Consider the following 16,173-nt stretch of genomic DNA (forward strand, 5'->3'; position numbering starts at 1 on the left):
ATTAAAACAATTTGAAAATGAAATATTTAAAAACAAATTCTGTAATTATCTCAAATGGCCAATTCTACCTAAAATGAAGGATATTCAGTTTAGGATTATTAATAATGTGTATCCAGCTGCCGAAATTTTACGGAAAAGATTCCGTTTTGAGGTAGAGCCTTGTGTTTTTTGTTTAGAAGAGCCTGAAACCATTGAACATTTATTTTTTTCTTGTCCAGTCACATTGAAGTTCTGGCAGGATCTTTACAGCTGGCTAAATATTGATATCAACACTGATATTCCATCACTGAATTTGTTTCAGGTTTTGGTTTTTGGTTGTGCAGATGGTCTTTCGAAAAACATGTCATTGATGTTAAACATTATTATTACAATGGGTAAATATCATATACACAAAAGTAAGTGGAATAACAGTAAACCCTCTTTAAACTGCTTTAAAAATGAATGTAAAAAATACTTAGAATCTTTAAAACACTTATCCAAAGATAATCAATCCCTTGGGGAATTGTATATAACCATGTATGAGTCTCTTTCCTTTTAAGACTGGTAAGATTTTGTACCCTTTATTTTATTTTATTTTTTATTTTATTTTTTTCCTCCTCGAAACCCCCTCAAATGTTTAAAGAATGTTTGTTTTGTTTATTGTTATTGTATGTAGAGATATACATATATACACACATGGACATTTATGTATGATGGAGATGTGATTGGTAAAGTGTATATTTTGTCATATGCATTTTATTGTTCCCCATTTGAGTGTGTAAATTGATACTGTTCAATAAAAAAAAAATTAACAAAAAAATCCATCCATCCATCAGTTCAACAAGTTGACGACAGAACCGATTCACTCAGGTTAACGAATCGTTTAGAACACTACCGAGAACCGATTCAACCGAATCGTTTAAAAGATCCGGCATAACAGAACGACTCATTTAGAATTTAGAACTACTAACGTTACTTATAACTACATTAAACCCAAACTATGAGCAATTAATAAAAAAAATACATATTAAAAAATAATACAATGTCACTGAAAACCAAAGATAAACAAAGCAGGCCGCGCTTTAGCAGCCAAAAACCAGCCTCATTAACATAAGATCGCAGGAATTACACGCTCACATCCCCAAACACTAAACACTTTACTTTTTTTATAGTTAGTTTTTTGAGGACAGTTTCAGAGCCTAGTTGTGCCACAATCCAACACCGGCAAAGTCACGATTACACAACATATTTACACTCAACATCACACGCTGCTCATTTAGCGGCCTAACTATGCTTCACACAGGCTTCATGTCTGCTTCTTTACACACTGCAAACCAGAAAAATAAAGTAACTACTCCAAAAAAAAAAAAACAAGAGAAATGTAAATAGTGTCAGTTGTACGTCAAACCGCCGCAGCAGCAGCAGCGCACGTGCTAGCGGCATCAGTCACAAAGACTCACACGCTTCTGTACAAACAACGAGCTACAATAACCTCTTCGGAAAGCAAGCGTGCGTTTGATATACAATATGTGTTAGCAACGATGTCACTATCTGTGCAGTATTAAACCCACACCAGCACAAGAGTGTGAACATGCTAGCACAACCTAGCCGCTCACTGCTAAAACACTCCTCCAGCTCAACATACCCGTCAGATGACCTCTTCTTGCTCGACGAATAATCATCGCCTAAATCCAACCGATGCCGTTTTGACATCTCGTAATAGAAATATTAATAAGGCAAAAGAGAAAAGAGTTTGGTCGGTTTCTCCAGCGCAGCCACCGCTGTATTAAGCAGTATATAAAAAGTGTTTCTGTTGCTCATGAAAACGTTTCTGAAACGTCTGTGTATTTGACAAATATTGCATTTAATTCACTTCATCTGCGATAGAGTATGCAAACACCGCGTGAGCATCACTAACGGGAGCAGAAATGTCCGGCTTGACGGCTCCGTTTTCACCTGCGCCCCAGACTGCAAGCGGCTACTCTCGTTGACTGCCGTCTGTAGCGGTGCTTCAAGTCGAACGCACCTTAAAGCTGCGCCAGCTGAGTCAGCCGGCTGCTCTCGAAACGCTCTCGCGGTACTTTGATGCCACACGTGACAGTGACGTGGCGTCGGCGCCGGTTCAAGTCGGACAAAATTTCTAACCGGCATGCACTGCTTCAAGCCAGCCGCCGATCGGTTTGCGCGGCACCGCATGAAGTCGAACGCACCTATAGTCTCCACGAGTTTGTTTACAGGAGCAAAGGAAGCAAAGTTTCCTTACTTTACCAAAGGAACACCAGTCTCCTCTTGGCTTATATCCAAATCCTCCGACATTTTTCTTTACAAATCCTCGGTTTGTACTTCTAATTCATGACTAGCGTTTTGTTTTGTTCTCTCTCCCGTTCTTCACTAATCATGCTATGCCGACGTCCTACGTCATCCACGTACCACAGTTAGATGAAGTGAGAGAGAAGTGTTTATTACGTTCGAAATATGGATATTTTTCTTACAAAAATGCATGGATTCACTACAGGAGGCCATTATTCAAGCCCTGGAGCAGTGTGAGGCACGTTTTATTATGGATGCGTGTGCTTTATTTGACGTTTTGGAATGTTGAACAAAAACACCCGCCCACTGCAATGATAGAGCTTAGAAGAGCCAGGACAATTTTTAATATAACTCCGATTGGATTCGTCTGAAAGAAGAAAGTCATATACATCTAGGATGCCTCGAGGGTGAGTAAATCACAGGCTAATTTTCATTTTTGGGTGAACTAACCCTTTAAGGCAAAGCGACTGCATGGGTCAGAGTATCTCTGAAATGGCAAGTGCTGTGGATTGCCCCCGGTCAGCAGTGGTGAGAATTTACCAACGGTGGTCTGAGGAGGGACAAACCACAAATCAGCGGTGTTGGGCGCCCAAGGCTTATCAATGCACAAGGGCAACAAAGCCTATCCCGTCTGGTCCAAGCCAACAGAAGGTCTAATGTGGCAAAAATCACAAAAATTTGTAATGATGTATGAGAAGAATCTATCACAACACACACTGCATCACACTCTGCTGCGTATGAGGCTGTGTAGCCACAGACCAGGCAGAATGCCTATGATGACCCCTGTCCACTGCCGAAATACAGTGGGCAATGGGCATGCACGCGTCAGAACTGCACACATAAATTGGGAATGGTTTGAGGAACATGATGAAGAGTTCAAAGTGTTGCATTGGCCTCCAAATTCCCCAGATCTCAATCCAGTTGTGCATCTGTGGGATGTGCTGGACCAAGAAGTTCGATCCATGGTGGCTCCACCTTGCCATCTACAGGACTTCAGGACCTTCAGGAGTCTTGTAGAGTCCATGCCTCAGTGGGTCGGCACTGTTTTGACAGCATGTGGAGGACCAACAGCATATTAGGCAGGTGACCATAATGTTTTGGCTCATTGGTGTAGAGTAATGTTTATTTGTTATTAAGTTACTAAAATCAGCTAAATACCATGTGAGTAATACACTGATCATACACCGATAATAGACACTAATGCCACTAATGTCATTCTGAGCCATCTTTATCTGACATGGAACAACATCCATGTTGATCCAGAAACAACATTACAATCAACTAATCAGATTTGAGAGATGGTTTCTCCCAATCTTAGATTTGGTTAAACTCGCCTGCACTGCCATCTAGTGTCATTAGGGTGAAATAAACAAAATAAAGTCACAAGGTCACATGGATGATTTTTTTTCTCAATTATTAGGCTACTGAATTTTATTTTCAATAATGTAATAAAATATCTACAGTCACTAAATGTTTAATCGTTTACCAAAAAAATGTATTATTACAGTTTTACATGTGGAAATTTGTTAGATGAGATGAAACTAATGATAGAAATTAGCATTTTAAAAATAAATGTATAAATAAATGAAATATACTGATGGGTTCTTTACGGACACATTTCTGTTTTCCTTTAACTTCATCAATGCTTTTCAATGCTTTTTTCTGGAAGTTAAGGTAAAAAAAAAAAAGCTATTTATACAAATAATGACTTGACTGTAACTCTATGATGAATCAAGTTAATCAATTCATCATCCAAATGGTTTAACTGAATTAATTATTTAAGTAATTAACGAATTCACTTTTAGATAATAGCTAAAAGGGCTTTCAAAACCTAAACCATCATGAATTACAAGGACGTTTCTTGGTACGTTTTTTGAAAATAGAGTTTACAAAATCAGTTATCCTGATTTATCACTGATTCTGTTACAAACAACGTCTAATAGCTAACTATAACTAAGTAAACTAACTGACTGGCCCTAACTAACTAACTAAACTAACTAGCTAAATGTGAATAGCAACCCAATAATCAACTTATCACGTGGTCACAGAAAGGAACGCTCGCTCAGATGCTTGACATTTGCTCAGAGTTTCCATGAGGTTACAGCTCATGCGAGACTACGACATCTACTGACTTTCTTACCTATCTCTCTAAAGAAACATGAGGTCATCACGCAGTACTGCTCGCTGCACACCGCACACTCGCATATACATATCAACACAATACAGCTATATGCTCCACCTCCATTGACCTTAGGCGACAAGGCAGCAGACGATAAACTCCCTCACACAATACCTGCTGAGCCACACAGCCCGAGCATGCTTATTTCACTTTAAACGGAGCTGGATTCTGTTGTTGCGAGTAATATTTTGCGGATAAACATCCTGTGTGGAACTATAGCGGAGACATTGTACATTTGGTTCAACTCTTTCCCCTCCAGCAGCCCGATTCTCGGATCACTCGGGAACGACTAGGCGGTAAGTGGCACAGACGTATAGAATCGACACTTACAGTAAGAAATAACTGGCTTGTCTGAAAACATCTGCGACCTAAACGTTTGTGATCGCGCGATTTTGCTTAATATAAACAAAGAAGTAAGCTAAGGTATTTTACAGCACGTTTTATTACATCAGCATGGCTTTGACTGTGGATTTTTAAAAAATGATCTTCACCGTAAGCCTACACTAGTTGCCCATGTCTGTTAGAGCAGGATCAGGTGCCTTTGTTTCCCACGCTGCACTGTCACAGTGATGGTGCGAGTCAAAGTTTCTTTATAATGCACAACAACAATAAAGCATCCGGTAATCAAATATAGGCTAATGCTGAAAATGTACTGTAGTTGGGTCATTCCTTATAAAAGGTGTCCTTTGTGTTTCCCATGAAAATGTGTAAACAATGACAAAACATGGTTTTTACTATATTATTAAAGTTACATTATTGTTGTCTTTCTGTAAGAAGGATGTGTTTTGCTTAATTAAAGAATATAGTATTTAGATTTAGCACTCTAGATCTTACCTGACCTTAAAATGTTAACCGTGTTACCATAATGTAATAATAACCGTGTTTTTTGTTTTGTTTTTTCTGTTCTCATGTCAGATATGTATGTATGTATGTATGTATGTACCAGGAGCACCTTAAAAAAAAAACACAACAAATTCCTCGTGTGTTTGCACACACCTGGCGAATAAAGCTAATTCTGATTCTGATAATCTGTAATCAAAAATTATTATTGTAAATTTGATATTCCTAAAATTATTACCGCAAACTTCTATTTTTTAATTCTTTTAGGTTGATCTTATATAGTCAACTCTTACATCATGATTTTGTATCATAAACAAATATCAAAAACTAGATTTTGTAGAAATATCAGCATTAAATTCCCTTTCTAATAAATACCTTGTAGATTCATGACCTTCAGCACCAGGATTGTAGTGACTAAATTAAGTGTAAAGCTATTTTTTAATGTAGCTGATGGCACAATCAATTTAGTAACAAGAAGGCATTTTCAGATATAATGTATATATAAATGAAATATGCTTTTAAAAATCAAATTTTTCAATGGAAAAGGCACCCCGTTTCATGTAATGACCCAGTTTCTGCAGGTTCCACAGAAGAAAACAGACAGGCTAATAGTTAAAAGTTAGAAACTGAACATACAGCATATAAACACACATAAGTACTTACTAATGATATAATAAGTGTATATATACAATATGGACTCAAGAATATCACTTAAGAATGCTGAATGATAAACTACTAACTGCCTATTGAGAATGTGGTAAATAATCCTCCTGAATTGTTGAAAATTGCATAACGTTTATAGGGGCTTTCAATGTCTGGGTGCTTAACGTCATAAGTATTGGTAAATGCAGATTAACCCATTTAATCGAATTTGTGAACAAAATTTATGTTGGAGTTTGCAGGGCCTTAAAAGAGTTGTTGTTGCGTTATAGAGTTATCAACTACTGATGAAAGTGCAGGTTTTCTGGAATTTATGTAAACATAATTTTATTCTCTTTTTCACCACAACTAATTAGTAGAAATGTTTTAATTATTGTTTGCAGTTGCCCATTTGGTCTTATTGAGTAACTTTCTTTAGACACAAAGGGTCTAAAATAGGCATACAGTACATGGCTAGTTCTACAAGAGTTGAAATAAAGGTAGTGGGTGGCTTTTCTAATCCTTTCTTGCTTTTCAGAAGCTCCAGAGACATGGATTTTAGGATTGGACACATTTTTGTGGGAATGACTCAAGCCAAACTTGCATCTGATTCTTAATCAGTCCTCTGTTGTTGGATATATAATGCCGGATTACTCAAGATGATGGAATTGAATTATGCTTTCATAAGTGAAAACGGGAAGGAAGTGGATAAAACTTTGGACTGGAGTTACGTTGACTGGCATGAAAAGAAAACGGTCAGAGGGACAGATGCACAGACCCAAACCCAATGCGTACAAAGTGAGGACAAAGACACACAAACTGCTAGTCCTTTCATAATGCGAATAGATTTAGGAAGGACGCCCTCCAGACTGAGGTACGGTTCCCTTACAGAGTCTGACCGCATGCCTCCACACTTATTTCAGTTTGACAGACAAGCCCCGGCCCGCATCTCCACATCTCCCACTCTGAGGAGGATGAGGAGCACGAGAATCTTCTACAGAGATCGAAGCAAGTCAGACGGTCCTTTAGGAGAGGAGTCTCCCACTCCCAAGAGTCCCCTTTCTCCATTATTCCGGCAGAAATCTCCACTGGTGGTTCAGTCGGATGGAGAGAATGGGAACTTTGAATCTTCAGTGATTCATGGGACAATTAGATCACACAGATCAAAGACCCTTGACAATGGCGTCATTTGCAAAAGCAAAGAGTCTCATGATTCAAAAGAGCCAGTTTCTGATGATAATGAGAGCACAACCGATGACAGTGACCAGGTATACAATGAGTTCAAGATGTCTTAAATAAATTAATTAAAAATGTGATTAAAAAAAAAAGTTAAAAAATTTAAAATGTCTTTTCTATTATAGGTTTTGCATTCCTAACCCTAAATATATATGAACAGTAAATATGATACTTCACTGAAACTTATTACATCTATCTAGCGATCTGATTTTTTTTTTTATATTCTGTGCTGTCCATAGCAAATGCAACTGGCACCATCCTCGGTATTACTATATTATTGTTTTTATTTTAGCAGAAGGTTTAAGGTAATATACAGGTAAAATAATGAATTAAAAACTTATGCAAACTTATCTCCACTTATGCATGTATTATATTTATGTAGTAGTTGTATAAAATTAGCTTATTTTTTAAAATAGTTCATTTTCATTTTAATATTTTGTGTGGTTTTGTCATTTTTTAAATATTATTATTTCAGTTATTTTTAATTCGATTTTAGTTATAGTTCAGATTTAGTTTTTATTTATTTCCATTTAGTAGTTTTAGGGCTTCAGCTTTCCAATTTTAAAATAAGTTTTTCATATAATATTAATATTTTATTTGAGATTTATTTCAATTAACAAACATGTTTTTTTAATAGTTTTAGTTTCTGTTAACAATATTAACCTGATCATCTGCTGGCTTATTATTATCCATTTCTGCTGACTTTATATTATCCATTTCTAAGTTGATAATAATCAGTTTTCTTTGTTATGATATGTGATGATACAATCTTTTTTTCAAATGGCAAGAATCTTTCCGCTCTTAGCAAAGAAAGCCTGTCTCATTCTTCTTCGAACTCCCGAAGTAGTAGTTCACAATAAAAGCTTTTGACGGCAATTGAATCAGTCGCTTCGTGCACTGACCGCTTCGAGCAAACCCTCTGATGAGACTCCTTTCACCACAGTCAGCATTCACCAAATAATGGAAGGGTCAGTGAAAGATCAAAAGTATAAAAGAGAAGCCCCATTCACTCCTTTCAAGCATTGATCCAAGCCTTGCCACAATAGAGTGAGATATCAGTAGAAGTGAGAAATTTAGGGGTCTTTAACTCACACATTGAATGATGATATCCTCTGAAATTGATATTTTGCAGCTGATGACCAGTATTTTTCCCTCATCAAGTACTTTGCTCACGTTTTGCTGTATCTTCTTTTGATTACAGGTCAAGGATCCCTGTCATAAAAGGTATGTGATCTGTCTCTATCTAATGTTTTGCATAAATCGTCCTCACCCGAGTCATATTTGCATATGAACCATAATTATGCCCTCAATGTCCTAGTCACTTTGTTCTGTGTCAAACCAGCATTTCCTTGTTCACTTAAACTATTTGTCCTGTACGTGTTGCTCAACATCTCTAATTTGTAGTGTTGTTTCATTAATCCAAGAATTTGTTTGTGTGGAAACACACTGTTTGTAGTAATGAGGCCAAAGCAGGACACTTTTTCAGTAGAGCGCCACCATGCTGACGCAGGGGGAGCTGGGGTAGAGGGAGGTTCATTGTATTGCTGCTTTGTTAGCTGCGCATGAACTTTTAAGAGAGAGCTATTAGAGTCCCATCGTTCAGCCCAGACAAACTCTCATTAGTGCTGCTTTTCTCCCCGTCGGGCCCACTGTGCTTGGACCATGGTCGTCTTTTCAGCGGTGGATAATTAGGCAGCTATTGTGGCCTTAATTACAGTATGGCACTGTCTGATTGCAGTGCTCATCCCCGGACGGCGATTGGACGGGACAGTTATTAATTATTCCGTGGAGGTGCGAGGACAAAGCTCCCTTCTTTGTGGCTGTGCCGGGGTTGGGATAGTCACCATAGAGGGCTGCTTCATTCTAGGACTGCATGTGCCTCTAGATAACAAGCCATTAGCATTGACCTGTTTTTAATGTCGTTAAAAAGGAGATGTGCTGAGTGACTTTAACTTGTAGGGTTTCAAAGCCTAATGTACTGGCATCTGTGTTTCTGTTTGCATTTGCAAAAGAGAAGTCAGAAGTGTAAGTAGCAAACACATGAGGCTTTTTATTAGCCTCTGTATCTCTGAAAAGCTCCAAAAGGATGCAAATGATAAAGTAAAACGTTAATAAGGAAGTATTTGATGGGTTCATTGTGCCAGGTGCCGTGGGAATGGGTGTTCACTTTATAATGCTGAAGAATTTATATCTCATAGCAACTGTATATGACTCAAGTGTTTATTGGTATATGATCCCATATTTACTGTGATGAACACAGAAAGATTGATAATAGTATCTGCAGTTCTTATTATATTTAGCTCTTCAGTTAGTGAACTTGTTATGTTGGCTTGACAAACTCAAGCTATGTACACCAATCTTGTCACTGACCTTCAGCCCCATCCATCCATCCATCCATCCATCCGATTTAATTTAGCCTAAAAACCAAAACCAGTTAATCAGTTAATCAAAAAATGTTAATAATCAATACTTGATTTTAATAATCAACTGAATTGTATATACAAATATTTCAGTTTTTAACTTGTTCATTATATCAATATGTTTCTACTGCAGTTCTTTGTTGAATTATAAACATTGAAATGGTGGCTATAATAACTTATTGACAGATTTATTCAAAATGCATTAAATAATTAAGACATTAGGTTAAGTAAAAATGAATGAATATGATATATATAGCACATATTGAATAATGAGCTATGGACATTAAATGGGTTTTCTGAGGTAAATGTAACGTTATGTTACATGACATTCTTTATGAAGTGTTTTATTGACATCTTTCCGCCTTTAAAACACTGTGATTACATAAGACGTAATACATTTCAGTAAGTTGTACAGTTTTTTTCAACATATCTTCTGATGTTCATTCATGTTTATTTTGTGCTATAACTAGTAGTAAAGAGAAAAAGAAGATCGATCTGTCATGCCACATTGAAGTAACATTTATTGTTTGAATTTCGCAATAAAATTGACTTTATTTGAAGGTGGACTATTTGTCTATCTATAACACTATTTATCAGTCCTATACTGTATATGACTTTCAAATTTCTAGGCTTATTAATTTTCAGATAAAGATTTGTCAAGCCAACAGTCAACTTTGTCTTGATCAACTTTAGCTTCTAGTAGTAACAGAATTGTATTTATTACATAGATGGAAGGTACGATTAACTTTTACTTCCAAGCTCTTACTGCTCTCCCATACCTGCATCTGAAGAAGAAAAACCCCGTAAAATGTTTATTGACACTAGGGTTGCAAAAAGGTGGAAAATTTCCAGTAAATTTCAGAATTATTCCAGAGATTTTGGAAACTTTCCAGGATTTTTTTGGAATATTCCAGAGATTTTTGGAAAGTTTCTGGAAATTTACCGGAAAATTTCCACCACTTTGCAACCCTAATTGACACACATCACATAGTGGCACATCATAGAGTCTCTGTACAGCTGGATGGGCACAAAGCTGAGAGTAACTCAAACAAAAACCAGACTGTCCAGTTGTCTGTGAAAACAGTCATAGCTCTGCCTAAAAGCCCATAGGATTTTATGTCAAAATGTAACAGAGGAACTGAAGCAGGGCAGAACAGAACACAAAATCACTATATGGAACTATAATCTTGTTTAATCTAATGTATTGGTGATAAGCTGTAATGACTAGGAACTGCACAAGAGCACAAGACCAAAATGCAGGTTTTTCTGTATTGTTTTCAATCCATAAGTGAGCTCATGATTATAGTCTTGACATTTACATTGCATGTAAACCATTTTAATTTTAATACCATTTTAGTTTCAATTTGAGTTCATTATAAGTTATATATATATATATATATATATGTGTGTGTGTGTGTGTGTGTGTGTGTGTATATATAAGATCATAAAAATAATAATAATTATTTTTTATTTTAGTCACTGTTTTAGTTTTGCATTTACTTTGCAGTTAATGGAAATGTTTTAAACCAATAGTGTTTGTCCTAGTTTTAGCTTTCCTGTGTATTTAACCCCTGGTTAATACACAAAAGCACTAGGAAAAAAATCAAACATTTGACTTGATTAACAATGACTTTGCTCCTATGGCTGCAGGCAAAAAATCAGGATGCTTTTCCACCCCTGCTGCTCTTTGTTCTTAACCAGTGGACATATTAAAATTTCAATCTTACAATATATCCAACTGTTCAGGTATCTGTAGACAGGCCTGTAGATCCATTATGCAATGGTGTGCGTGTACAGCTGATACATGGTATGGTTTTGTTTATCATCTTTTCAAACGCAGTTCCGGCCACCTAATACTAACAAGGCATGTTAGAAATGTGAACATGGAATTCTTTGATTTCATGCTAAATCAAATCTGCCTTGAATTTTCAAGTTTAGCATGGCTTGGCTCTGCATAAAGAGATTACAACAGCACATTGGCCAGGGTTTATCAAATCTTCTCTGATTAATTTAGTGGAATAATTGTTTTCTGAGGTCTAAAGAACTATTGCGCTATTGTGGACTGGAGTAAAGGTAGAAATAATTTGGCAGAATTGCAATTCACGTGCAGATCTACCCTCTAAACTCGTCCGGCTTGTGGCGAACTTGTAGAAAGTGTTGTTATACAAATACGAAGCAAATAAATCTTAGATGTGATGCTCTGTGGTTAACCAACATTATTTCAGTGAGCATCCATCATGCATAACTTTGAAAGGCTGGCTGCCTCAGGGGCCGGAATGTTCTCCGAACTCACCTGCTCTCTTCCGGTTTGCTTTTTCTCAGGATGCAGGAGAGGAGGCGGAGCTCCGTGGTTGTGAGTCTTCCTGGATTGGATGTTTCTCCTGGAGATTTGTTCGTGTCCAATGGCGTTGCTGATATTTTAAATAAATCAGCCTATTCAGGTTAGTCATGCCTCGATGTCATGACTCTGGGTTTAATATGATTTGCTAACATGTGCTACTGTATACCTGTAGAATTAAATAATGAAAGAACAAAAGTATATAAATCAGTTTTATAGCCCATCTCCAACTAGCAATACTTAATAAAATGCAAGACTTTATGCAGAACATTTTGTTTTATTGCACTCTTTTACAGACACGAAGAAATCAAAGTGGCCTTTCTCGAGGCGTAACACAGTAAGTGCAAATATTCGCATATTTTAACGTTTCAGTACCATCATGCAGATATCTGTTCCGTGACGTTTTGATCTTGTGCCAGTTCTGTGGTTGTTGCCATCTGCAGATACTCGTAATTTTTTTAGATGCTTCGGATGATATCTAGCACATAGTGTTCACTGACCCACTTTGAGCTAAATCAGATTTGAATGCAGCCATCCCCTTCCACCAATCAATTCCATTAAAGTAAACAACAACAAAACGGGCACGTTTAACAGAGCTCAAACACAAAGAGACCTGTTGAGGGCACGGCACTGTGATGTTGAATAAATGTGAGTGGTGTTTTCCAGCAAACAAAAGGGAAGACTCGCAGCATAGCTGACATTGACAAGTGTCTGGCTGGCATTCAAATCCAGAAATGGCGAGACACAGACTTTCAGACATATAAGGTTAGTGTTCAAAACTGATGCCTAACTGCTATGAGTTGAAAACCCCCTGAGGTGAGCACATTAGTGTTTATGCATGGCCTTTAGAAGTCCTATTTGTGTGTGTGTGTGTGTGTGTGTATATATATAAAGATCAAAGATCATAAAAATAATAATTATTATTTTTTATTTTAGTCACTGTTTTAGTTTTGCATTTACTTTGCAGTTAATGGAAATGTTTTAAACCAATAGTGTTTGTCCTAGTTTTAGCTTTCCTGTGTATTTAACCCCTGGTTAATACACAAAAGCACTAGGAAAAAAATCAAACATTTGACTTGATTAACAATGACTTTGCTCCTATGGCTGCAGGCAAAAAATCAGGATGCTTTTCCACCCCTGCTGCTCTTTGTTCTTAACCAGTGGACATATTAAAATTTCAATCTTACAATATATCCAACTGTTCAGGTATCTGTAGACAGGCCTGTAGATCCATTATGCAATGGTGTGCGTGTACAGCTGATACATGGTATGGTTTTGTTTATCATCTTTTCAAACGCAGTTCCGGCCACCTAATACTAACAAGGCATGTTAGAAATGTGAACATGGAATTCTTTGATTTCATGCTAAATCAAATCTGCCTTGAATTTTCAAGTTTAGCATGGCTTGGCTCTGCATAAAGAGATTACAACAGCACATTGGCCAGGGTTTATCAAATCTTCTCTGATTAATTTAGTGGAATAATTGTTTTCCGTGGTCTAAAGAGCTATTGTGTGGACTGGAGTAAAGGTAGAAATAATTTGGCAGAATTGCAATTCACGTGCAGATCTACCCTCTAAACTCGTCCGGCTTGTGGCGAACTTGTAGAAAGTGTTGTTATACAAATACGAAGCAAATAAATCTTAGATGTGATGCTCTGTGGTTAACCAACATTATTTCAGTGAGCATCCATCATGCATAACTTTGAAAGGCTGGCTGCCTCAGGGGCCGGAATGTTCTCCGAACTCACCTGCTCTCTTCCGGTTTGCTTTTTCTCAGGATGCAGGAGAGGAGGCGGAGCTCCGTGGTTGTGAGTCTTCCTGGATTGGATGTTTCTCCTGGAGATTTGTTCGTGTCCAATGGCGTTGCTGATATTTTAAATAAATCAGCCTATTCAGGTTAGTCATGCCTCGATGTCATGACTCTGGGTTTAATATGATTTGCTAACATGTGCTACTGTATACCTGTAGAATTAAATAATGAAAGAACAAAAGTATATAAATCAGTTTTATAGCCCATCTCCAACTAGCAATACTTAATAAAATGCAAGACTTTATGCAGAACATTTTGTTTTATTGCACTCTTTTACAGACACGAAGAAATCAAAGTGGCCTTTCTCGAGGCGTAACACAGTAAGTGCAAATATTCGCATATTTTAACGTTTCAGTACCATCATGCAGATATCTGTTCCGTGACGTTTTGATCTTGTGCCAGTTCTGTGGTTGTTGCCATCTGCAGATACTCGTAATTTTTTTAGATGCTTCGGATGATATCTAGCACATAGTGTTCACTGACCCACTTTGAGCTAAATCAGATTTGAATGCAGCACCCCTTCCCCCAATCAATTCCATTAACAGTAAATAACAACAAAACGGGCACATCTAACAGAGCTCAAACATGTCGTGCTATGCAGTCTGCTCCACAGTTTGTGCTTGACAACAAAGAGACCTGTTGAGGGCAGGGCGCTGTGATGTTAAATAAATGTGAGTGGTGTTTTTCAGCAGACGAAAGGGAAGACTCGCAGCGTAGCTGACATTGACAAGTGTCTGGCTGGCATTCAGATCCAGGAATGGCGAGACACAGACTTTCAGACATATAAGGTAAGTGTTCAAAACTGGTGCCTCAAAATTGCTATGAGTTGAAAACTCCCTGAGGTGAGCACATTAGTTTTTATGCATGGCCATGGCCACACCCCAGGTTACTTGGTTAAAAAAAAAAAAACGAATAGGCATTACCATACTTCCTTGGTTGGTTGATTACTGCAAACTTTTTTTTGTATTACACTTTTTCTGTAATGTTATGTTTAAATATGCAAAAGAGGCATTATCTAATTAACTATTCACTAATAAATACATTTCCATAACAGACTTCTAAACATTGAATAAAGCCAGGTTCAATTTGTTTACATGTTAGTTTTTTTTTACAGAGGGGATTTTGGATTTTTTTTATCACTCCATAATACGTGTATTGTCATATGTATGAATTGTAATTGAAATCTACAGATGCAAATAAACACTTTAAAGTGTATTTAATGTTTTTCACTAGTCTGAAATCTATGTTTTTGCCTGTAATGTCTTGCTTAAAGGAGTCAGTTTTCTATCGTTTTTCAGGATATGTCTTTGGAGGACTTTTTGAGAGGTCACTCTGAACTGGGAGCAGCGGAGAATCCAAAAGCCTACCGTAAACAGGAAGCCATTTGGGAGCTTTTCACCAGTGAATGTGTCTACTTCCTTGATCAGCTCATGGTTTTAAAAGAGGTATGAACACAATGCCTTCAGAATTATGGAATGACATTTCCTCCGGTGAAAGAGACAAACTGCCAAAAATAGAGTTTTAGCTACTGTATGTCGCATGGTTACAGTAGCTTTACTAGCGAACCATTAGATAGCTCAAATGTTCTGGGGCCAACAGACCATTTAATCACTTTGTAAGAATAGAACTTACACGTGTTTGCTTTTGTTCTGCATGTAGGTGTTTTTGACCACACTAACAGACCTTCAGATGAGAGAGTGTCTTCAAGACATTGACTCCTGGAGGCTCTTTGCAAATCTCAATGAGCTCTGTCTGGTAAGACTTCAATGAATTAGGTGGAAATATGTGACCCTGGGCCACAAAACCAGTCATAATAGCACGGGCATGGGCGATGTTTGACTCTTGAGTCAGGGGGGGCAAGAAAGAAATGTTTTTAATATATATATATATATATATATATATATATATATATTGGCTCTCTAAACTGCACAATGAATCTCTTATTTACATAGCGTCTGCACTTAGTCATGAGATGATTCACGAGCATGCAAAACTGCACTTAAAAACTGCGGCGCTTTCAGCGGTGAGTGAACTCTGACAAAACGTTTCTGGTTGGCCATTGTGTTCAAGAAATCAACAGATATGGCTGTGATTGGCTACTTTGCTCAATGCTGCAAAAACACGCTGTAAACAGAAACCTGTGCTGCGCTCCAGAGCTCAAACACAAATACACTCTGGTGCTAGGGGTGTGCGATATTGACAAAAATTAATATCTTGATATTTTCTAGGAGTTTATCGATAACGATAATTAGACGATATTTTCTAAAAGTGTGCATTATCTTTTGAGTCAAATCAAATTCTTACATTTAATCAGTAAATTAGAATAATAAGACATTTGGGCTGTTACTAGGGCTGCACGATTAATCGAATTTAAATCACAAAGGCGATAAATCGCGATTAGACTGAAGCTGTCATTGTCGTGC

The 16,173-nt window shown here is 37.3% G+C and overlaps 1 protein-coding gene across 2 annotated transcripts in view; it reads left to right on the forward strand.

The window, feature by feature from the left end:
• Positions 1-4,365: 4,365 nt before the first annotated feature.
• The window catches only part of LOC107749272 (pleckstrin homology domain-containing family G member 7-like), a 26,566-nt gene continuing 14,758 nt past the window's right edge, over positions 4,366-16,173 (forward strand). The window contains exons 1-8 of one of the 2 annotated variants that reach the window (XM_016564363.1): positions 4,366-4,764; positions 6,486-7,215; positions 8,385-8,407; positions 11,926-12,044; positions 12,238-12,278; positions 14,440-14,538; positions 15,049-15,195; positions 15,410-15,505. In XM_016564363.1, the coding sequence (XP_016419849.1) occupies positions 6,607-7,215; positions 8,385-8,407; positions 11,926-12,044; positions 12,238-12,278; positions 14,440-14,538; positions 15,049-15,195; positions 15,410-15,505 (1,134 nt within the window). In that variant the 5' untranslated portion in view covers positions 4,366-4,764; positions 6,486-6,606. Of the gene's footprint in view, positions 4,765-6,485; positions 7,216-8,384; positions 8,408-11,925; positions 12,045-12,237; positions 12,279-13,721; positions 13,837-14,029; positions 14,071-14,439; positions 14,539-15,048; positions 15,196-15,409; positions 15,506-16,173 lie in introns of those variants that run through there. The other variant, XM_016564364.1, reaches the window with a different exon arrangement.

The sequence above is a fragment of the Sinocyclocheilus rhinocerous genome, unplaced genomic scaffold (assembly GCF_001515625.1).
Source record: "Sinocyclocheilus rhinocerous isolate Xijiao unplaced genomic scaffold, SAMN03320098_v1.1 scaffold1311, whole genome shotgun sequence".
Classification (NCBI taxonomy): Eukaryota; Metazoa; Chordata; class Actinopteri; order Cypriniformes; family Cyprinidae; genus Sinocyclocheilus; species Sinocyclocheilus rhinocerous.